General features: G+C 37.5%; 1 protein-coding gene across 1 annotated transcript in view; it reads right to left on the bottom strand.

Annotated features, from left to right (window-relative positions):
* PDS5B (PDS5 cohesin associated factor B) overlaps positions 1-24356 on the bottom strand; it is a 71078-nt gene that overhangs the window by 14799 nt on the left and 31923 nt on the right. The window contains exons 9-23 of the mRNA XM_053386028.1: positions 23328-23443; positions 16756-16850; positions 15828-15973; positions 14573-14724; positions 13497-13610; positions 11954-12035; positions 8331-8379; positions 7474-7613; positions 7272-7387; positions 6016-6121; positions 5163-5323; positions 3730-3853; positions 3155-3313; positions 2254-2322; positions 341-477 (exon numbers count right to left, since the gene is read on the bottom strand). Of these exons, the coding sequence (XP_053242003.1) occupies positions 341-477; positions 2254-2322; positions 3155-3313; positions 3730-3853; positions 5163-5323; positions 6016-6121; positions 7272-7387; positions 7474-7613; positions 8331-8379; positions 11954-12035; positions 13497-13610; positions 14573-14724; positions 15828-15973; positions 16756-16850; positions 23328-23443 (1766 nt within the window). The remainder of the gene's footprint in view (positions 1-340; positions 478-2253; positions 2323-3154; positions 3314-3729; positions 3854-5162; positions 5324-6015; positions 6122-7271; positions 7388-7473; positions 7614-8330; positions 8380-11953; positions 12036-13496; positions 13611-14572; positions 14725-15827; positions 15974-16755; positions 16851-23327; positions 23444-24356) is intronic.

Genomic DNA, 24356 nt, shown 5'->3' with positions numbered 1-24356 from the left:
TCTGATTTCTCCACAATGTTTAGCAAACTTTATGTGCTTTGAAAGTGATAAAGGACAACAAAAAATCCTTAAGAAGAAAGAAAAACTGATAGTGTCTACTACAGCTTCAAGAACTTGGAATCCACAGCCACATGTGCAAGTAAACAGAGGGGCCAGTTGGCAGTTTAATAACCTGTTTAAACACTACCACCCTCCATGTTGACCACATATGTGCAGCAGCACACAGCAGGATTCTGTTTCACAGGCATATCACTGGATCAGAGCTATAACATGTTTCCACTTTCTATGCCAGCTGAAATAAATTACCCCAAAACTAGCTTTCAATCCATTATTTATATACCTAATTTTCCCCTGTTCTGTCAGGTCTCCATCACTGTGCAATATTGTTGATAACAACCTCAGGGTAGAAGTTCCTGATTTACTGAGGTTGTTCTTCATTCCTATCAACCATCGAACCATCATCTTGATGGCCTGGATCTGAAACAAATATGACAAACAGCAGAGGCAAATTATAACAAATACAGTAGATCAATATAATGTCTCTGTAATTACATAGCAGGACACTTTTCTAAAAATGCTGTTCATTAAAAAAAAAGCTTTATAGGAAACCGCATAATCTGGTGAATGGGAGAAAACACACACACACACACACACACACACACAAGGTAAAGGGACCCCTGACCATTAGGTCCAGTCATGACCGACTCTGGGGCTGCGGCGCTCATCTCGCTTTATTGGCCGAGGGAGCTGGCGTACAGCTTCCAGGTCATGTGGCCAGCATGACCAAGCCGCTTCTGGCGAACCAGAGCAGTGCACGGAAATGCCGTTTACCTTCCCGCCAGAGCGGTACCTATTTATCTACTTGCACTTTGATGTGCTTTCGAACTGCTAGGTTGGCAGGAGCAGGGACCGAGCAACGGGAGCTCACCCCGTCGCAGGGATTCGAACCGCCGACCTTCTGATCGGCAAGTCCTAGGCTCTGTGGTTTAACCCACAGCGCCACCCGCGTCCCTGACTACTGAAGATAGTAGACTATAAAGCTGTTTCCAAGTTCTAATCAGATCCAGCCAGCATGGTCAATGGTTGGTGATCAGTGCAGAATTTGCTTTTGTGCCTTTGCTAAGTTTGCAGGCCTTCCTGACCAAGTTGCCCTACTTCGAAGCACACACCATATTTGAAAGGTCAACCAAGAATGACTTCTGTGGCAGTTATCTGTTCTCTACCACCCTAGTGAGTGTCTTGCTGTTGTTCTTCCAGCCATAAGAAAAAAACCTGCCCTACCAGAGAGGCAGAAGTCATTAAACACAACATGTATTTAGTGACTGTGTGGTAGGCCTCGAAGAGAAGTAAAATGGTACATAGAGAATGACTGACAGGACTAAGGAAGAATCACAAAGCCTGATAAAGTAGGAAAGACAGGGGACAAAATGCAAAGGCAAGAAAAAATGTAATGCTATATTTAATTAGGAACTGGACTTCCAAGTTACTGGAGTTTCATGGATTCTTCATGGACCATAACAATTCCATGATATAAAAACCACTGTAAATCCATATTTAGGCTCTTCAGAAACAAATGAACACAAAATGGGGGAAAGAGTGGATCTCCCACACTAAGCAGTCAATTATATCACTATTTCCCAAAGATCTGAAGAATCTGAAGAAGTGTGCATGCACACGAAAGCTCACAGCAATAACAAACTTAGTTGGTCTCTAAGGTGCTACTGGAAGGAATTTTTTTGTTTTGACTAAGGCAGACCAACACGGCTACCTACCTGTATCTCAAAGGTCTGTCATTGAGCACAGATAATGGTATACAGCACTAGGTGATGCCACTGTTAAAGCAGCAAATTTCTGAATACACTCAAGACAGGCTAGGAATGCATAGCTATTCACATACAGATAAACCTTCAAAAGCTGACATTTAGGTGGGTTTGTAGTATCAATTGCTCTCACATAGTAACCTTTTTTTTCTAAACAGAGCACAACTAGCATCCTTTGTATAAGGTGAAGCCAAAGATTGAGAAAGTAGTTACAAGGAAGTAGTTATATTTGTATCTGATTAGAAGCTTTAAATCCTCGGCTATCTAACTGTAAAATGTATGGTGTCCACAATTTAATAAATAACGACATCCATTTGTGTGTGAGATGGTTATTTTAACAAATAATACTGAAAGTAAAAGTAGCACTGTAGACAAATAAAAAAAGATGTGATAGGAAGATAATTATGTAAATACAAGTATTTAAGTCACTCACCTTTGCAAGTGTCTCAGGAGAAACCTCTTCATCTGGCACCCAGAGCTTAGTTGTCTTTTTACCTGGCATCTGAATAAAATTATATAATTCGTTTCATATACAATATTCAGAGAAGACCACTGTTATTTCTCTACTTCATCTTAATATACAGCTTCTGTATAGATATATATTATATTATTCTTGTGAACCAAACCAGGAATACAGGACTGGGTGCCTATGCATACACCAATTTAACCATGTAAGCTAAATGGATTTTTCTTTTACCAACAAACATCACATACTCGGAAGGCATGGATTATAGTTGCAGCAATGCTAAACCATCGCTTGTTTTAGCCATGGTATGTTGAGTAAGTTAGGATCCTGCACACCTAATGCTGGCTTGTTTTCTCTTGTGGAAAAAATGCTGTATATATGTTCATGTTTGCAAGGAAAAACATGTTCTGTGACCCCTGAGAGCTAAACAAAACTTGACTTAGCATTGTGTCAAATGCAGCGTTTGTGATACTTTATAAAAGTTGAAATCGAGGATTATAATTCAGAGATATGCATGCTTTGAATTTATGAACACTGTAATATTCAAGAGAATCCATGTACCAGTTCGTGATAGCAGAGAATCTGGTTTTCTGTATTTTAATAAAAAGGGGGAAGGGAGGGGTGAAAAAGAGATGATGGGAATTTTTTTTCAAGGATTTACTGCTTTGAATTAATATTAGGTTAAAGTAATTTGGTTACTAACCCAGGCAGGCTTATTTGACACAGTCTGAAAAATATATTTATGCTTTTCGCTCTTGTGTGAAGAAAAGGTTTATGCAGACATTATTTTAAGTAGTACTTTATTTTCCCTGTTTCTGAATTTCTTGCTGTAAAAAATAAAGTTATGAGTAAAAAAAAAAGTTCTTACCCTGTCATTCATTAACAAGTCTTTAACAATAAAGGTGGCCACCAAGGACTTTAATGGGGCAGCAAACTGATCGGGTGCCAACAAGGCTATGTGGCCAATGGAAACCAGAGGTGTAATCAGGTGTTCAAGGTTGGTTGGATCTAGACTCTTATGCAGTGGCTAAAAAATAAATACAGCCATTGAGTATTAATAAATATTAATGAAAGTAAACTTAATTGACATACCCTTAATTAGCAGTCTTTTAAACTAAGTTAAAAATAATCACTTTTGTTCAGAACACAGAAACATAGGAAACTGCCTTATATTGAGTCAGATCTTTGGTCCATGTAGTTCAGTTCATCCAAACCCAGAAGGGTCTCTAGGCAAGGAAGATGTCCCACCAGGGAGCTATAGCTCTTCCCCAAACAAACAGAACAAGGAATGGAACCAAATGTTCTTCAAGAAGCACATTTTAACTCCACTCATAACTGCAATATTTTCGGGTATCAAGCATTTAGTTATGGCAGTTTCCCAGAAAAATACAAATGCGCTATAAAATTCCCCTCCCCCCACCAAGAACCCCCCTCCCCAATTACCTCAAATATCTGTGCAAATTGTGTTTCTTTACTGGAAAATATTGCATGGATGCAGTGAATAGCATACTTGGCCTGGCGAGGGGGTCCTTTCTTAGCTTTATGATGCAAAACTGGAAGCAAAGCACTAAAAGTAAAAAGTTTTTTTTATTAATGTATATTTGCCACATTTCTTTTGTTTGCTTTAAATAGAAGAAGAAGAAGGGTTTGGATTTGATATCCCGCTTTATCACTACCCAAAGGAGTCTCAAAGCGGCTAACATTCTCCTTTCCCTTCCTCCCCCACAACAAACACTCTGTGAGGTGAGTGGGGCTGAGAGACTTCAGAGAAGTGTGACTAGCCCAAGGTCACCCAGCAGCTGCATGTGGAGGAGCGGGGAAGCGAACACGGTTCACCAGATTACAAGTCTACCGCTCTTAACCACAACACCACACTGGCTCTCAATAGATATAATAGATATAAATATAAATAGATATAAATTTAACAGTCAAAATGTTTCATTATTATTTTTTTGCAAAGTGGAGGGGGAGAAACACGAAAGCTGTATTCAAGTATTTAATTTTTCTTCCACAGTAGTCTGAAAAAAACAGGTCTTCCCTGAATGCAGAGAGCAAACCCACCAAGCCAAAATCCATAGGGTTTGAAAGTCTGTGGTTATCATTTTGAAGATCCATGGATGTATTTCCAGTCTCTCAGGATAATTGGTGCACCGAAATATCTGTCTCGTTTGTATTAAAATCTATGACTTTCCTTTCTAAAATGTTTTTTTACTTTAAGCAATATGAGGAGCATTTCTCTCAGCACTATGCTAAGGAAAACCGAACAATGGAGGCCTCAAGTTGACTGTGAAAAATAAAAGTCAACCAATTTCAACAGAAATACATCATCTCCAGCTGTGTCCTGGCAACTATCATCAGTAGAGCTTGCTTTGTTTTAACATAATGGCCTGGTTCTCAGATAAAATTAAACCACAGTTAACATAAACTATGTTTTAACATGAATGAGAAGCATGCTGTTGTGCCCTGCTCAAAAAGTCCACACTTGGCTTCTTTCCTGCTCCACTCATGCCACGTCAGGCAGGGAACAAGCCCGTCTGATTTGTCGTTTATATGCGAACCCAGGCTCATACTTTGTTTATCTTCAGACAAACTACAATTACAAGCCCAGGTTTGCTCCTTGCTTACTGTTTATGAATTTTTTGGGGGAGAGAAATAAACCACGATCCCAGATTCATATATAACACAAGCCAGACTTCGGCTTGTTTCTGTTCCAGGGTGGTGACAGTGCCCTGTTATTTAGTGGAAGCAACAGGTGCAACCCGACGTCATCAAAATTAAGTGTTTCATTACTGACTTCCCTAAGAGCTAAATTCTGCCCAAGAATTCTAAAACTGTAATTTAATATGGACGGCCTAAAGGTACTGTATTTAACTCACGATCTGATGTGTGGGAAATCCTCTTCAATTTTGCCCCCCGTGTTCTTGAAAATTTGCAGTGCAGCTTCCGCCACCTTTTCATCATCCATTTTCAGACAAGCCAGGAGGGATTCAAAAGTTTCAGCTGAATGGAATGAGATAGGGTGTGTAAACGAAAGCACCTGCAAAGTAAGCAATATGGTTCTTTTAAAGTTTATTCTCACAACACCCCCATACAAACCAAACCATTATATTACTATATTTACTCAGCTCAATTATTAAGTAATCTTTTATATACCAGGAGAAATCAACGGCAAAAAATACATCCACTAAATGCCAAGTTGTAGCCAGTGGCAACGCTCCAAATAATATAACAGCAGCTCTCAACTATAAAATAAAAATGCACAGGGAACATATGGCAAGACAGACTAACACAGCACTCATTCTCTCCATTTATCATCAATAATATGATCTGGCTATGCAACAGCTGCACCCTAAATACGACACACACCCCAGCCTACATAATACTCACATGTTTGTCTCATGCTTTAGACCAGGCATGTCCAACAGGTAGATCATGATCTACCGGTAGATCACTGGACGTCTGCGGTAGATAACTAGCAGATCATTGGCTCCCCCCAAAGAAGCTGAACAACTGTGGTTCCCCTAAAAAAAGCTCAACATTTTACCTCCTCCCTGAAAAAACCTCAACAGCTTTGACCCGAACCCCCCAAAAAGGGGTAGATCACTGCCAGTTTTTAACTCTGTGAGTAGATCACAGTCTCTTGGGAGTTGGCCACCCCTGCTTTAGACCATCCCAACCACAGCTTCCATTTTTCCAATAACTACACTAACTACAAGAGGAGCTCCTTACCTTAAGCAATTCAAGACCTGCCCTGATTGCCTGATCAGTCGGTACACCTTCATCCTCGTCATCTGCTGTTCCATCTATAGATTTGTTCACTTGTTTAATTAGGGCACTAACAAAGGACAAGATCAAAGTTAATCACCAGCAGATAATTTTATACTTGCTGAGCTATAGCTAGTGCTATTTACATTACTAGTACCAAAACATCCTTTTTGATTCCTTGCTAAAGTTGCATGACATATTAAGATAGACATTTTCCTTCCTTAGCAAGTAAATAACTATACATTCTTAAAAAGCTTTGATTAAATCTCAACTGACAGTACTGATTGTGATGTACTACTATGAATAACCCATAGTCGCCTTTGTAAAAGTAAAGGACCGTCCTTTACCTTACCATGAATAATACTTTCTATTACCTTTATGTTTTTTATAGCTAAGCAAACATCCTAAATGGAAAGCCAGAACACTGAATTAATGGTAATTTAAAGTGATTTTTAAAAATTTATTATTAAAATTATTTAGGTGATGTCCATTATGTTGATCATAAACATTGTTATAAATGCACAGTTCTGTTATTCAACTATTGCTGTTTTTACCGGTTACAACTAGTGATGAAGCGACAAATTTGGGAGAAACATTTTGTTGATTTCATGGGTGGAGCAGCTGTACCTATTCATTGTTTTTTGTAAGGGAACATGCTTACTTTAAAAAACAAATCTTACCTGTAATGTTGTGAGAATTCACTGACACCAAAAGAGGACTTTTCTGGGTAGCTGTGATTCCCCACCTGCCCCATATACCTCTCGAATAATGCTACACACAAAGTACGTAGCATAATTTCAGCAGCCTTTGGGGTGGGAAAACTATGGCTGCCCAGAAGAGCTCCTCTCTTGCTGCTCCTGCTAACAGCAATGACTGCAAAAGCCTTTCTTATCTAGTGCAAAAAATTAAATTAAATTCTAAAACAATGAATCTATTGCCACCATAAGCAACTCCCTGCCCCAACACATTGCTAATATGTTTGGCCTCCACCCCTGAAATTTCTCCCTATTCAGAGGACTTACTTCATTTTTCCTTATGAAAAGTGGTAAAAATTTAATTTCTGCAATTTTCTTTGTCTCAGCTTTATAGTTATTACTATTTATAATATAATCATCAAGAGAGGAATAAAGTAAATTTTCTCATCAATAATAAACCTGTCTGTGCAATACCTCCTGCCAGTTTTATTGAATTTTACCACTAAATTAAGTGAAAAGAGGTACCTGATAGATTCTGTATCAATGTGCACGGGGGCTATCCTCTCCAGCAGGAACTTTATCATTTCCAGAAATGGGTTTGTAGGTTGCTTGGGATTTCCTAGCTTCTTTGTAATTTCTCGCTGCAATATTCAATGTTAGCCAACAGTTAATTGACAGACAAGACAATTCAATACCCAAAAAGTTATGCTTTAATACCTATTCTTACCACGCATCCTTCAGCTTGTTTGCACGAACACGTTGGACTAACAAGTGTTTCCAACTGGTGCTTAATTTTGTCATCATCTTCGAGAACTTGTGTGAATTTCTTCATGAAATCTTGTGCTTTGCCAGGATCTGGCAAGTTTCCTTTAAGGAAGTGAAATACGTTTAGGTTCAATGGGACTTTTATATCACTTAATAGAAAAAAATTAAGACGCCTAATACTTACAAACAAACAAAAACCCCACCCCCAAACCAGTTGTAGTTAGCTTCTACTGTGGCTAGCAAGCTTCAGCGATGGGCCACTTTGAAGCATCTTAAGCCTGTGGCAAACATATCACGGCACAAATGTCTGACAGAACATGTTACAATGGTACCTCTGGTTACAAACTTAATCCGTTCCAGAGGTCCATTCATAACTGGAAACTGTTCTTAAACTGAGGTGTGCTTTCGCTAATGGGGCCTCCCACTGCGCGCATGCCTCTGGTGCGTGATTTTCGCTCGCATCCCGGGGCAAAGTTCGATACCAGGAGCAGCTATTTCCAGGTTAGCTGAGCTCGTAACCCGCAGTGTTCCCAAGGAGGACAGTTCGCAACCAGAGGTATTACTGTAGTTAGATACCCCCAGTGAAAAAATATTCCCCCACTACTCCTCAGTTCTAAATTTCAAACCACTAACTGGTCTGATTATATATGTGCTTATGCTAACAATATTCTTCACACAACTTGTTCTGGGGCATTTCAGACCTCACTGTCTTAATACTCCCTCCAAATTAGAAAGGACCTGAATCAACAGTTGAACAAAACAATTAGCAAGGAAACAGTGTTAAAGTATTAAAGCTTTAAAACATTTTTTTAAACTTACTTGTTATTACCATCACTTTTGAAAATATAGCTTTACTACTGGCATCTGTCTGGAAATTAAATGAGAAAGCACTTTTGAATGTCAAGACTTCGCATTGTGAACTCACACAGCATCAGGTATAATGCTGCACCATCATTTCAGAAATAGATAACATCATTTCTATACATCATACTTATATAGAAGATGAATACAATATAAAGCTGGATTTTAACACAGAGCATAAGGTCATTGTTCAGAGTCCACCGCTGCTCTTAAAACCATGATGGGTATATAGATATATATGCTACATTCCTAAGCATATTTACTCACAATTGGTTTACATTTTGACAAGCAGGTTTCTGCTGTTGGAAACCATCAGGAAAAAAATTAAAGACCAAGGAAAAGACCAAGCAATAATAATAACCCCAAAATGTGGGTTTCTGCAGTAGCCACCTAACAAAGACCATAATCTACTCTATTTTTACCAGTGTATTTCTTTTTTTAACAGCAGGCAAAACCATCTGTAGTGTTTCTTTAAACCATATTCAGGTTGCTGCCTTTAAAAGTATATTTATCACCTTACCATAATATAAATAGTAGCAACAGTTACAGTGTTGCCAATTTGAAAAATTACACAAAAAAGTTATTGCAAAGAAAAATACTAAGAACCAGCCCTCTTTGAATAACTAAATTCCATTTAGCATTCTCCAACCTGGTACTCTGTGGACTACAGTTCCCATCATCTGACCATTGGCCATGCTGGCTTGGTGGGAATTATAGTTCAAAATATAGAGGGCACCAGGTTGGAGAAGGCAGCAATATGAATGTTCCATTTTATTTTATATTAAAAAGATGTTTTACATCATCAATGATACTCGTGACTGTGTTATTTCATTTCATTAATTCAGTGTGCAATAAACCGTTGCTGTTTTTCTAATAAAATACCATCATAATCCAAAAATGTTCTCATTTTTACATTGCCAACACATGAACTCCCTACTAATTTGCCTATAAACAGGGAAGTATGAACACCTGTCAGAAAGGGGCAATCTAGTTATAATGGGAAAAGGAGGACTCCTTTATTTAAAAAATAAATAAATCCTGAAAAATACTTATTTTTAAAAAGGAATAAAATGCCAGCACGTAGCAATAAATATAATTTGAGCTTATTTGATTGAAACCAGATAGCTGTCAGAAATGATTTCATTTGCCATATCCCTATCTCACTTCATGCAAAATTTCTCAGAATGTTTTTTTTTAAGCCATCAAGAAATTCTACAACTCAGTTTTGACTTTTGAGTCAACTGGAAAAGAATGGCGAGGCAATGTTTCTAATGGCAACCGCTAAAAGTTCTGAAGTACAGTCTAGCCTACAGAACAACTCAAACAATTCACACCCATAATTAAGCAGGAATGAAATCCAATACTGGTGCTGAAGTCTGTCAGGTTCTTGCTGCAAAGTTTTCCAGAGGATTAAGCACAAACGAAGCAATTTATTTGAATCAAGCTTTTCTACTCCTTATCAGAAAAGCCAGGCAGCATAAGTCACTGATTACCTGTCAGAATTCTGCGTAATCTGCTTTAAAGACCCTTTCACAGATCACAGATTTAGATATACAATCCCATGGAAAACATGCTCCTTCCGAGTTGCCGTTACTACCACAATTTTGCTGCTTAATAGACTGAAGAACACCATTTCTTTAAAAAAAGCTTTGATAGTTACTCTAGTATGGGGAGCTATAGAGGGACAACAGAAATTTGAAATTATTCCACATATTACTTTCTTAATCTTAAGGAAGAATGTTTCAGGATGAGGGGGAAAACAATAATGGCTCCATGGCAACGCATACAATTCTGAGGCAAGGGATGCATTCCAACACATCCATCAAATTTTAACGTGCAAATGTCTTGTCCATATCCATGCATCACTCCATGCCCTAAATAGCAGAGCTACATTTTGCTATCACTTTAGCTATTTTGAACACAACAGCTCCACTTGGGAAGAAGAAAAGCTGACAGCAAGTCTAGGGCCAATGGTTCTTCTTCAATTCAGGCTACCACCTCAAAAAAGGATGAACTATACTAACCGACGGTTATGTTCATCCTAGCCTAAGAGCAGTTTAATTTCCAACTGAGCCTTGAAGGAAAGCAAAGACTTAACTGCCAAAACAGTTCTCTTTTTAATTCACTACAAGCTCTCTAAGAGCCATTTAAATGTCTTTTCAAGCAAACAAAAATTCTCATGAAGAGCCATACTGAACCAGACAAGAGGTCCACCAGCATCCTGTTTCCCAAAGGAACAAGCCCAACACTTCTGGTTGTCAACCATCTAAGACAAAGTCATCACCAAAATCTTGCAGCAGCAGCAAACCCCATTAATTATACGCTGTGTAAAATACAACCCTCCGTTTTAATGTTGAGAGGGGTGAAGAAATATCTCCATTTTTTATAAGTTTCTATCACGTCCTCCTTACTTGTCTTTCATATAAAAAGCCTTAAGAAGCCATTTTTAAAAATCCTTTTCCTAACAACCACGTCTCCTCCTCCCATTATTCCCTAAGCCTCTTTGGATGTCTTGGGCTGTTAAGCCTCATCTCGAGGACTGTAAACTCTCGTTTGCCAAAGTAAGCATGTTTCAACCTTAGAGGTACAGAAACATTCTTTCCAAAGCTTCCAGATTAATATACAGACAAGTAAATCCAGATGTACACTGAAAGCTTGTTAAGAAAAGGAAATCAGTAGTTTAAGGACCAGCTCTGATCTTAAAGGTAGAGGGAGATTCAAAAGACTTCTGCAAACCTCCCCTCCTTCCACTTAAGATCAGAATGAAAGGGAATTGCTACAGGTGGGTGGACCCACCTAGGCAGATCCTGATCATAATCTGTCCTGTAGAGAAAAATGATTACCTTCCCCTGAAATAAGTCATACTGAAAGCAGAATTCGTGAAATCCATGGACTGAAGGTCTACTCCAAGTATGATTTAGTCTGAAACCTTACGGCTGTCCTAGATTGTACGAAAGATGTCTTTACCACAGAGCCAATATTAATAGGGATATTTACTACACATTCATTCACTCACTTCATTGTTATCCTGCCTTTCCTGCAAGGAACACATACATGGTTCTCATCCCCTCAGCCCATTTTATCTTCACAACAACTTTGTGAGGTAGGGTAGACTGAGAGGCAATGAGTTGGCCCACGGTCATCCAGTGAACTTCATTGCTGAGCAGTGATCTGAGCATGGATTTCCCTGGTCCTAGTTCAATAGTGAACTGACAGTCCTTTTATTTTTATTATTGTTATAAAATAATAAAATTTAGTAAATACAATTAAATAAATGTTTTTAATGCTTTTATTTTCTAAAACACCCTAATCTCTCACATGTTTATTAATATGTTAAAAGGATGATATACGATATCTTTATTGTCATTGTCCCATACAGAACAATGAAATAGACAATAGCTAAATGGGATAATTGCTGCCTTAAGAGTGTTCATAATTTCTACTTTCCTTTTGCTTATTTGACACTTCTTAAAAGGGATAGCAGTTTCACAACCGCGGTTGAATATTGAGCTTTCTACAAAAATTAGCATGAACTAAGTATTTTGTAGTATGCACAAAAGTTAAAAAGGAAATAAACTTACTTTGGGTTGCTTGATTAAGTCAACCATATCCTTTACTTGGTGCCGCAGTAGATTTTGGCATTTCCACATTTCATTCAGTGCCCTGATAGTTAAAATATAAAGAAACAAATAACTGATATAGTACTCATAACTGCAACTTCCTAAACTGTTAGCACTATGAATAGGGAGAAACTTCCAGTTAACAATTCACCTGGCTATAAGCCTTTAAGGCCTACTCTTCTGCTGAAGAACTAACAATATTTTGTTCTTGCCTTTAATGCCGTTAGCAAAATTTATATTATTCAGATTCATTTATTTGGGGCTTTTTTGCATCCCTTATTGTCTGCATGCATTTCCTTTGGCAATGTTTGTGTTCCCTTTTTTCCTCTCATTTGGATGACACTTCCATTTTTTTATCTGTAATAACTTCCTTAACTCTGTTCATTACCCATGATTGTATCCTCTCATAGCTTTCCATATACATTCTTGTTGAGCTTCTATTATTGCAGTTTTGAATACCATCCAAGCATTCTGGAAAGATTGGTCCCTATTGACTTCCTCTTTCAACTTCCTTTTTATCAATCCATTCCCTTCAATTATTTAAATATTTTGGGTGATATTCAGCGAAGCTGTACTCAGAGCAGACCATTATGATTTAGTCATATTCATTCATCTACATGAGCCTACTCTGGGGAAAAGTTAGTTGACTACCACCCACTAAAAGCAAGATACCAGCTAGGGAGGCAGTTTGAAGTTTGGACATGTGATTTTCTTCCTTCCTATTTTACCCTAACAACAACCCTGTGAGGTAGGTTAGGCTGTGAGAGACTGGGACAAGCCGAGTGAGTTTCTTGCTGAGCAGGGATTTGAAACCTGGTCTCCCAGGTCCTAATCCAACACTTTAACCACTATACCACACTAGTTCTCATGTTAGAGATCATTGGAAAGGAACTGAAAATAGAACTGTCAATATCACAATGGCATTATACAAAAGTTTCTTAATTTATACAGTGTTTATACACAAATTCTGATACAGAGAAGCAGCTAAAACTTTGCACATAGTGCTAGTTCGGATTATCCTATAGTTTCTATCACTATTGTTTTCTAAGCGAATTGTGCCCAAAGATGCTAATACCTATTAGACAATAATTAATGACACCCATCATGAAATAGTGGGTATGTGGGGCAGACTAGAACAAAATTCATTTTAGCCTTGCCAATTTGTTTCCAATTATAGAGCAAAATAAACTAGTTTCAACTCTGTTCCACCCATAATATATTTGCAATATACTTTGAGGAAGCACTAAACAGCCTGAGAAAACTGTAATTCACAATCAACGTAAACGGTCAAAAAATATGAAAGACGTAGCAAGGTCTCTTTCCCATTTTCTCTTCTTTCATGTTCAAGGATAGATTTTGATAGAAATCTTAACCTACTAAATACTGAGCACACTGAGTCTGTATCCAGATATTATCCAAGCAAAAATTCTGTGCACTAAGATTATTAGCTATATTAGCATTGCAAACATCATTATTAGTTCCAAATTTGTCATGTAAAACGTACTTAACAGCATTTGAATCCAGGGTGGCGTAAAGGTAGTATAAACATTTCATTCTTTCATTTGTTTCCAAATTGTGAGGGACCATATACTGAGCAAAGATGCGTTCCACCAGCAGTCTAAAGAGAGATAGTCAATAATAAGCCTCTGTTATATGAAACAAGATTGAAGTTACTAAAGCAAATTACTCAATATCCACTATGATTAAGTGCACATAAAAACTAAATCGATACCAAACTGATCTAAGTAAATTTAACAAATAAAATTAGTAATGAAATGTTACAAACAGAATGCTACTTATTTAAAATATTTATAAGATCTATAGAAATACACAATGGTTTGGTTCAGATGTAAATAGAAACTATTGTTTTTGCCAGGTGAACAAGCTTCTAGGAAATTTGAGGCTTACTCCCAGATAATTGTTTATAAGATTGCAGTCCTAGTCTCTCATGCTCTGCTCTCCCTTCTTCTTTTTGAAGTACCATATGCGTTTATCAAAAGCTATCTTTTTAAAACCAATCAGTTCCCTGTGATGCCTGAACTGGAAAAACTGTGCCTTACTTAAACTGTGTTGAGAACAAACCAGGTTAAAATCATGAGTTCAGATCCTATCTTGCTCTCACTAACCACATTATGAAACATAAGACCTCAACTCCAGAAAAAAAGGGCAGACCAAGATTTGTTTAAAAATGGCGTCTTTCAATATCCTCCTCAGAGGAGCCTGCAAGAAGTCTCTAGGCTTAAGCAAGTTAATTCACATAGCTGGAAATCATGGTTTTCCATATAAGAACCTTATGTCTTAGTTTAGATATAAGCTTCATTTGATCAAACAAACTGTGTAGGCCGAGTATGAATATCACACCTATTTCTATGAATGCAAAAGAGTTATGGCCAGAGAATTCAGTACACTTAACACTCCAAGTTCCAAAAGCAGTGCAGACTTTGGAATTGCTGTTTGAATGCCCTCCTAGACTCAATGAGCTGTGTTCTTTTCCAACTTTATTGCTATTGGTCAGCAGGCATACTCACACAAGGCAAAAGGATGAATACTTCCTAATTGTATATATTCAGGTTAACCTACCGATCATCAATACTGTTTTGATAATATATATGCAGCAGCTTGTCCTTTATCCAGGCAATTTGTTTTGAAGCTTCTTTTCCAGCTTCTGACTGCAAGGAGTACTTCTTGTATATCTGTGCAAGTCCCATCATTGCTTCTTTTCTCACTCTCCACTAAAACAACAGCATATCTCAAACATCAAAATATAACATTGTTTCTAAATATACACATTTCAAAATTTTGGATTGTTGCAATGTGCTTTATGTGTTGCTGCCCTTGAAAACAATCTGGAAACTTATAATTGCTAGGTCCTTCTCTGTGGTGGCACCCTGACTTTGGAATGTCTTCCTCCAAAAAGTGCATCTGATGCCAACTCTATTGTCATTCTGGTGCCAGCTACGACCCATGTGTTTGCCCCCAGGCCTTTATGAGTGGTTAGGTGCTGCTACAATGACTTTGTAATGATTGTGCTGATTTATTCATTCTTGCTGTTAACTGTTTTATTGGCTTTATTGGATATTCACTTCTACTATTGAGTGTTTTAATATTGTTGCTACCTGCCTTGGGTTTGAAATGCAGGGTGCTATGCATCTTTACACAACGCGGGCAGTATACTTATCAAAAGGGGGGAGTTTGCTACAATAAGGCAACAAATTAACACAAGGAAAGAAACAGTATTCAACCAGATTTTTTCCCAGCTCTGTGCATGTGTGTATATTAAAACCAACAGCCAAAAATAATAATACACAGTTCAATAAAGGTTGTTCCCTATACTTTTGCTCTTCATGCACTAAGATTAAGTAAGTGGCTACATTGCTTTTTTGTAAGATGTGCTACAGACCTAATCTGGCATTTGAACAAGTTATAAATTCAACTAATCCACTAAACCTAATAACCATAATAATAATCATACATTGGGTTGTTTTAAAGTACTATGGCTAAGCAGAACAAAATAATTACAAAGACTTCTTTACACATTACAAAATCCTGAAGGCACTTCTGTGTGGATCATAAAATGGAATCAGTTGCACACAAAACTTTCACTGTATTCACAACAAGTTCACAGTTTTTTTACTCTCATGTTTATACAATCTCATAATTTAGGAAATGCAGGAATATGTGCGAGTAAAGCAGATAATCACAGTATGCAAATATGCAATTAGTCAATTCTTGCGAGAAATCTTAACGGAAAGGAATTTTTAACATGCTGAATTAGTTGCCTACTCTTGGACTAACAATGACTCCAAGTAATTGACCTACATATACAATGACTTACCCGTTTGTCAAGCGTTCGCTCCCTCACAAAGTTAAGAAGATGATCATTGACGAGCAAAAGATCTTTCTTAGCAGCAGTAACTATTGATACAATAACATCATGCCTGATAGCTTCTTCAGGGTCATGAGACCTCACTTTAAGGTATTCTGTACAAAAAAGGACACCCTAATTAAAACGTTATACTATTATATCGAGTATCCTAAACTGACGTAGACTGATGCTGACACACTAGTCCCAGAGAATGAAGGGCAAAAGCTTGTATAATGGGAGACGCTACAACTACAATTTAATATTTTCCTCTTAATAAACTCGCTGTCTGTTATTATCTGATAAGTTGTGAGCAAAAGACTTTAATTCATGAAAATAGCTAATTTAATCACTATGGTGTTATATTTGCTTGTCCACTAATAGTTGAAGAATAAGATGCTGGCTACAGGACGTATCAGAAGCATTTAATTGTTTTTAAAGGCTTTTATTTTTAATGGTATTATTTTATCACAGCTGTGTTTGCTGCCCTGGGCTCATTTGGAAGGGGGGATGTTAATTTAAAAAATAAGTTCTTCACGGGAAGGCTGCTTTAGACTACTTATCTTCAACTTTTTCAGACCCAGAACCTACTTTTGACCCAAAGATGAATTTGGGGACCCATTTCTTAATCTTTTACTATATATTTGTATAGTGGTAGTTCCCCTGCTGTGACCAACTAGTGCCTTAGAAAAATATATCTGACTGTATTAGTCAGATTAGGCCACAGGTGAGTGTGAAGGCTTGCTTCCCTACCACATGCAGAAAAAAAAATCAGGAGTAAATATCAAAAACCAGGCCCTTTGTAAATGCACTATAAAAACAGTGCTGTTATTTTACTATTACTAAAAACACAATAAATACTAAGAGTTCCTCTTCTTTTGCAGACTCAATTTACTGATACCTGTTAAATCTTTTGCTAGATCTGGATGGTTCATAAGGCAGTGACTAGCAAATTTCACACATTCAAGACGGATAGGTACATGGATATCATTAAACCTGTTTAAAAAACAAAAAAACCACAGTATGTTATCCCTCATTTCAATTTTCATCAAAATGCCATACCTATATCTTCAAAGAATCAAAAGATAAACAGTCTGGTAAACATGACGGATTAGATCCAGATATTTGCAAGCAGAATAAATTCTACAGGTATTATGTAAACTGTTATAACAAAGACTTAGAAGAATACTCTGAAAAGATATCTCAAGGTGCTGTGCAAGAGCCTGGAAACTTTGGCAAGTCTGGATCCAACCCAATATTAATAAAATTATAATGGCAATGAAACTCCTCTGTTCAACTTTCTTTTTTTTTTAAAAAAAAAAAGATATTTATTAAAATTTCAAAAGGAATCACACAAGTAATAAAAAAGAATAAAAAAGAAACAAAAAATACAAAATACAGAAAAAATAAAAACAATTAAAAATAAATCCATCTTTCCATGTCTTGCCTTTCATTTACTTGTTTCCCTGACCTCCTCACACCTCCCTTTTTTGTATTCCAGTTCAAATGGTTAATTCAGCAAATCCTTTCCCTCTTTGTTTTTATCTTAGTTCTTTTCTTCTTTTTTTTTTTTTTTTCCAGATAATTTGCGGGTGAGAACCCTCTCCCAAAGTCTCTAATTGTGGCATATTTATCCATTTTGCCCATATGACATTGCAGTTCTATGTCCCTAATGCGTTGAAGCACTTGACTTCTGGCTCTCTCATATCCTGCCGCTATCAAGATCTGTGGGGAGAATCCCAAGCTTCTTATCTTTTCAAACAGGGAAGCTTTCCAGGTAGAATGAAAGGTGTCTAAGAGTGTTAAAGGAGCCAAACCGGCCGGGAAAAAAATAAGTTTTAACCAGTAGTGTATCTTTAGAATCCACAACCGCGCGTTAACGGGTGGTTGTCCAACTTCTAAGCGGACAGCTATATTAGATACACAGGGGGGGATCCCCAATAAACACCGATAGAATTTTGTTTGAAATGCCTCCATAGGCGCAAAATTTTTAAAACTGCAAACCTGGGATCCATAAGTGAGTTGTGGGAGTATTTTTGCAGCAAAAACCTGGGAGGCCGCCGGAACGTATTTACCCCCTTTCCCGTGAAAAAATCTTGTAAGGGCTTTATTGGCCCTTCCTGCATTGGCAATGGCGTTTTTCATCTGTTGGTGCCACGAGACCCTTTCCTGAAAAGTTATTCCCAGGTATTTGAAAGTTGCTACCTGGTCAATAGGTTGACCATTAATTCTCCATATGTGTTTCCTTCTTTTCTTTGAAAACACCATAATTTTAGATTTGCTGTAATTTATTGATAGTTGTTCCGCTTGACAATAGTCAGCAAGTGATCTCAAAAGCTTCCTCAAGCCAACGCAGGAAAAGGAGAGTAGGACTGCGTCGTCCGCATACAGAAGCACCGGGAGGGGCATACCTGCCAGATTGGGAGGGTGGGCATTTTCTTTTGCCATATTTACTGCTAGAGAGTTGATATAAAAATTAAATAGCGTTGGTGCGAGGACACATCCTTGTTTAACCCCATAGTGCGTTTGAATTTCTTTAGTTAGATGGCCTGACCGATCGCATCTTACCCTCACCCTGGTGTTTTCATATAGACCACGGATAAGACATAATAAGCGTTTATCTATGTTTGTAGCGCCAAGCTTTTCCCAGAGTCTGTCCCTTGGTATTAGATCAAAAGCCGATTTAAAATCCACAAAAGCTGCATATAAAGACCCCCCTTTTCTAGAGTATTTGTCTGCCAGGTGTTGAAGGATAAGGGCCTGGTCTATAGTTGAACGCTTTGCTCTAAAACCTGCTTAGAGACTTTGGGAGAGGGTTCTCACCCGCAAATTATCTGGCTGATTTACAAATACCTAAGTACAGACACTCCTTTACCCTGGCCAGATTTAACGTTCTGCCCTCTGCCCTGCTGCTAGGCAGATATGAGGGCAAACCATATGAGTCACGTGTTTGCCCATGTGGCTCATCGGAAGTGGAAACAAATCTGCATGTATTGCTGCACTGTAGTTACTACGAGGACCTACGCCTGACCTTTATTGCCCCAGTTCTACAAAAGCTTAAAAATGAATCAGAACTCCAACGTATGAGAGCCTTGGTAGAAGATAAGGTCCCTGAAATTACGATCAATGTTGCCAAATTCTGTGTAGCCGCTATTAGGCGCAGGAAACAAGAGCTTTCCAATGCCAATATGCAGGCGAAGGCAAATACTTAATTTTATTTACGCTGTCTAATTTTAAATTGCTGTTATGGCCTAATCTGTATTGAAATTGTCCTTTGTTTTTTCCAGTGTTATGCTGTGCTGACTAGCTGTACGAGTTAATCTGGTCTGTGACCGTTTTTAATAAATTTGATTTGATCTTAGTTCTTTATCTTAACATATTATAGCTTTATATTTTCATTTATTAACAAACCATTTTTACATACTCCTTTTTAACATTGTTGCTAAAACCACTTCATTTCATTCCGACATCATTTTAACATTCATTAATTTTACAATGTTTCTGTAGATAATCTTTAAATTCCTTCCAATCTTCTTCCACCGACTCTTCTCCCTGGTCTCGGATTCTGCCAGTCATTTCCGCCAATTCCATATAGTCTATCACTTTCATCTGCCATTCTTCCAGGGTGGGTAGATCTTGTGCCTTCCAATACTTTGCAATAAGTATTCTTGCTGCTGTTGTAGCATACTTAAAAAAAGTTCTATCCTTCTTTAACACCAATTGGCCGACCATGCCCAGGAGAAAGGCCTCTGGTTTCTTCAAGAAGGTATATTTAAATACCTTTTTCATTTCATTATATATCATCTCCCAGAAAGCCTTAATCCTTGGGCACGTCCACCAAAGGTGAAAGAATGTGCCTTCATTATCTTTACATTTCCAACATTTATTATCGGGCAAATGATAGATTTTTGCAAGCTTGACTGGTGTCATGTACCACCTGTATATCATTTTCATAATATTCTCTCTTAAGGCATTACATGCCGTGAATTTCATACCTGTGGTCCACAACTGTTCCCAGTCAGCAAACATAATATTATGTCCAACATCTTGTGCCCATTTAATCATAGCAGATTTAACCGTTTCATCCTGAGTATTCCATTTCAACAGCAAGTTATACATTCTTGATAGTATCTTAGTTTTGGGATCTAACAGTTCTGTTTCCAATTTTGATTTTTCCACCTGGAAGCCAATTTTTTTGTCCTAATTGTAAGCCTCCCTTATTTGATAATAATGAAGCCAGTCTCGCACTTTATCTTTTAGTTTCTCAAAACTCTGCAATTTCAGTTTGTCTCCTTCTTGTTCCAAAATCTCCCAATATTTCGGCCATTTGGCCTCCATATTGAGCTTTTTCTGAGCCTTCGCTTCCATCGGTGATACCCACCTTGGGGTTTTGTTTTCAAGTAAATCTTTATATCTTATCCAGATATTAAACAATGCTTTCCTGACAATGTGATTTTTAAATGCTTTGTGTGCTTTAACCTTGTCATACCACAGATATGCATGCCACCCAAAAACGTTATTAAAACCTTCTAAATCCAAAATGTCTGTGTTCTCAAGAAGCAGCCATTCTTTCAGCCAGCAAAATGCTGCTAATTCATAATAGTTTAAGGTCTGGCAGGGCAAATCCACCTCTTTCCTTTACATCAGTTAGTATTTTAAATTTTATTCTGGGCTTCTTGCCCTGCCAGACAAATCTAGAAATGTCTCTCTGCCACTTCTTGAAACAGTCCATCTTGTCCAAAATTTGTAATGATTGAAACAAAAATAACATTCTTGGCAATGCATTCATCTTTATAACAGCAATTCGACCTAACAAGGAAAGCTTCAAATTTGACCATATTTCTAGATCCTTTTTCACTTCTGACCAACATTTCTCATAATTATCTTTAAATAAATTTAAGTTCTTAGCGGTCATATTAACCCCCAGGTATTTTACTTTCTTAACCAATGTTAAACCTGTCTCCTTCTGAAACCTCAATCGGTGTTAAATTTTTCTCAAGAACCTTAGTTTTTAACTTGTTCAACTTAAATCCTGCCACTTGACCAAATTCTTGAATCAGTTCCAATACTCTTTTAGTGCTAGATTCTGGCTCCTGTAGTGTCAGTACTAAGTCATCTGCAAAAGCTTTCAATTTGTACTGTTTAGCTCCGACCTGTATACCTTTAATCAGTTGGTCCCTTCTGATCATATTTAGCAAAACCTCCAGGACCGAAATAAAGAGCAATGGGGAAATTGGGCAGCCTTGTCGTGTCCCTTTCTCTATCTTAAATTCCTCTGTCACCACATTGTTAACAATTAGTTTAGCCTTTTGTTCTGAATAAATTACACCTATACCATTTCCAAAGCCTTGACCAACCCCCATCCCCTGAAGATCTTTCTTCATAAAACTCCAAGAGATATTATCAAAAGCTTTCTCTGCATCTACAAATATTAAGACTGCTTTAGTATTAATATTCACTTGCAGTTTTTCCAAAATGTTAATTATATTTCTCGTGTTGTCAGACAAGTGTCTGCCCGGGAGAAAGCCAGCTTGGTCTTTATGTATCTCTTCCACTAATACTTTTTTTAATCTTTTAGCCAAAATATCTGCAAAAATTTTGTAGTCCACGTTAAGCAGGGATATGGGGCGGTAGTTCTTAAGTTGTGTCTTTTCAGACTCAGTTTTCGGTATAAGTGTAATGTAAGCTTCCTTCCACGACTCCGGCGCTTTTTCCCCCTCCAAAATTTCATTACAAACCTCCTTTAGTGGTTGAATTATCCAATCTTTCAAAGATCTATAGTATTTTGAGGTTAAACCATCCAGCCCTGGAGATTTGCCCAACTGCATATTCTGGATGGCACCTTCTAACTCCTGTTCTGTTATTTTATAGTTCAACATTGACTTGTTTTCTTGAGAGATTTTTTGTAATCCATTTGTTTTTAAGAATTGGTCTATATCAATCTCTTTCTGTGGCCCTTGTGTATATAACTGTTTAAAGTACCTCTGGAAACATTTTCTAATTTCCACTGGATTCTGTATATTCTTTCCTTCCACTTCCAAATTTGTAATGGTGTTAAGTTTTTGTCTTTTTTTCATTTGCCAAGCTAACAGTTTCCCACATTTATTAGCCGATTCAAATGTCCTTTGTCTCATCTGTTTAATTTTCCATTCTATTTCCTGATTCATCATTTTCATATATTGAACTTGGTATAACTTTATTTCTCTCAGAATCTCTTGTGACTTTGGTTTCGCTCTCAGTTTCTTCTCGCCCTCTTTTATTTTCTCCAAAATTTTGTCTTTTTTCACATTTTGAGTTCTCTTCTTTATTGCATTCTGTTGAATTAGAAACCCCCTCATAACCGCTTTGCTTGCGTCCCAGATTACTCTTTTTTCAATGGTAGTATTCATATTTATCTCAAAGTAGTCTCTCAAGGTTTTTTGGGCCTTCTTGGTAACCTCTTCGTCTCTAAACAAGGTGTCATTCATCCTCCATCTGAAGGAACCAGTTGGTGTTAGTTTCATCTCCATTTTCACAGCATTATGGTCGGAGCAAGTTTTAGGGCAAATTTCCACTTTTCTAATCTTAGGAGCCAGTCCTCTAGTTATCCAGATTTGGTCAATTCTTGTCCATGTCATTTTGGCTTCAGAGAAGAAAGTTCCCTCTCTACCCAAGGGATTCTTTCTAATGCCATACAATCTGACATCCAAAGCTTCACTTGCTTATGACATTACTAAGGTATTCACTGTTCAAGAGAATGCACTATGTTCCATCTAGCTTAGTACTGTCTACACTAACTGGCAGCAGCTTGCCAGGGTTTCAAGCAACAGTCTTTTCCAGCCCTACCTAGAGATGCCAAGATTGAACTTGGAACCTTCTGCCTGCAATGTGGGTGGTTCTGCCACTGGGCTACAATTCTCCCCCCTTAACCTGCTACCCAACTTGTGTCTGATAAATCAGGCTTGGCCATTTACATCCAAACAGATACTTTAAAAATGTAATACTACAGCCTATTTCTCATTTTAACCAAAAGACAAATCAGCTGGAAGATATAATCTTTAAGCATGCATCTCTTTCATGCAAATGTTTATTAATATATGCATTTGTCACCTAATTAAAAGTCTAAAGCCTTGTTTTTGTTACTGTTCCTTGGAAAGCTCCACAACTGTTGAATATTAATAAAATCCAATATAAACACAGAATTTATTATTACAATGTTGTGGTGCTGGCAAGAGTCAGATTAATCTACGTTAGCAGAAAGAAGTGAATGGCAGTAAACTAAGTAATATGGTTCATAATTGTAAGGTTTGTGGAACCACGGATGAAGATCTAGCTTTATTTATGTCAATTTCAGAGGATGCAGAACAAAGAATTCATATGTATCTACAGCTCATATTAGACATAAAAGAATGTCTAAAATGCTGCAAAATAACAAAATGTTACATTAAATTTCAGTATTTAATCCCCAAGGTAAAGGAACTAAATAATTTATACCTCCCCAGATAGCACTGCCAAAGTGGTTTGTTTTGAGATGCCAACTCTGAATCCTTTGCCCCAAACATTTTTGCTAGTAATTTTACAACCTGCAGGCGTTCTTCATTGTCATTGCTCTGGAAAATAAAATAAATTTCAATATAAATATATAATGCATACACAGAGAAAGAGACAGACAAGACAGAATCTGTAAAAACAGGTTGTCAAACAAACCTATTTCTTTAAAAAAAGCATACACATATATCATTTTAAAATTTAAAAAGGTAGCAAATAATAGCTGTGGAAATGAACCAACAAGCAACAAAGTCAGTTTATAAAGGAAGTGATTAAACCTGTCCAGTCATATGACTCTGATAAACAATTTACGAATACCATTTGAGGACCAAGGTATCACTCACTTATTATACTTCTCATATGTGCTTAACTTAAACCCAGTCCTATGCAAGTTTACTCAGAAGCAGGTCCATTATGTTCAGTGGAGCTTGCTCCTTGTTAAGTACACCTAGCATGCATTAGAAGGCTACAGTTCTAAGTCCTACTTTTGCTTAGGTATAGTAAATAACATTAGTTGTGCATACACTGCCTGCTAGTGCATCTGCTTCACTCCTCCCTACCTCCAGCAAGGAAACAATCCACAGGGTGTTTGGTTTAGCCTTATGTCCAAACATGTGCCCCTGGTTTATTTCTCCCAAGCAAACTACAACTGGGAAGTTTAGAATACGGTCTGGAGAAAAACAAATCCTGAGAACTGGCTCAGATATATTATAAGACAATTGCATTGTGGTTTGTCTCCCTGCTGGAGGCAAGGAGTGTCAAAGTGGAAGAGCTCCAAGTTACATGGCACAGTCTGCGCTACTTTCCCATAGTTTATGGCTCAGCATTGCGTCCAAACGCTGTCATAGACACTAACATAGAGATGGATGCTATTGCATGCTCTTTCCCCGCTCCTTTTCAGCCTACAGGGCCAATGTTAAGAGGTATGGCAAATGTAGCACAAAGTGGCATTAGCTGAAGTTAAGACTACACATA

The sequence above is a fragment of the Podarcis raffonei genome, chromosome 4 (assembly GCF_027172205.1).
Source record: "Podarcis raffonei isolate rPodRaf1 chromosome 4, rPodRaf1.pri, whole genome shotgun sequence".
Taxonomy (NCBI): Eukaryota; Metazoa; Chordata; class Lepidosauria; order Squamata; family Lacertidae; genus Podarcis; species Podarcis raffonei.
This window is presented reverse-complemented; position numbering and strand designations above follow the sequence as displayed.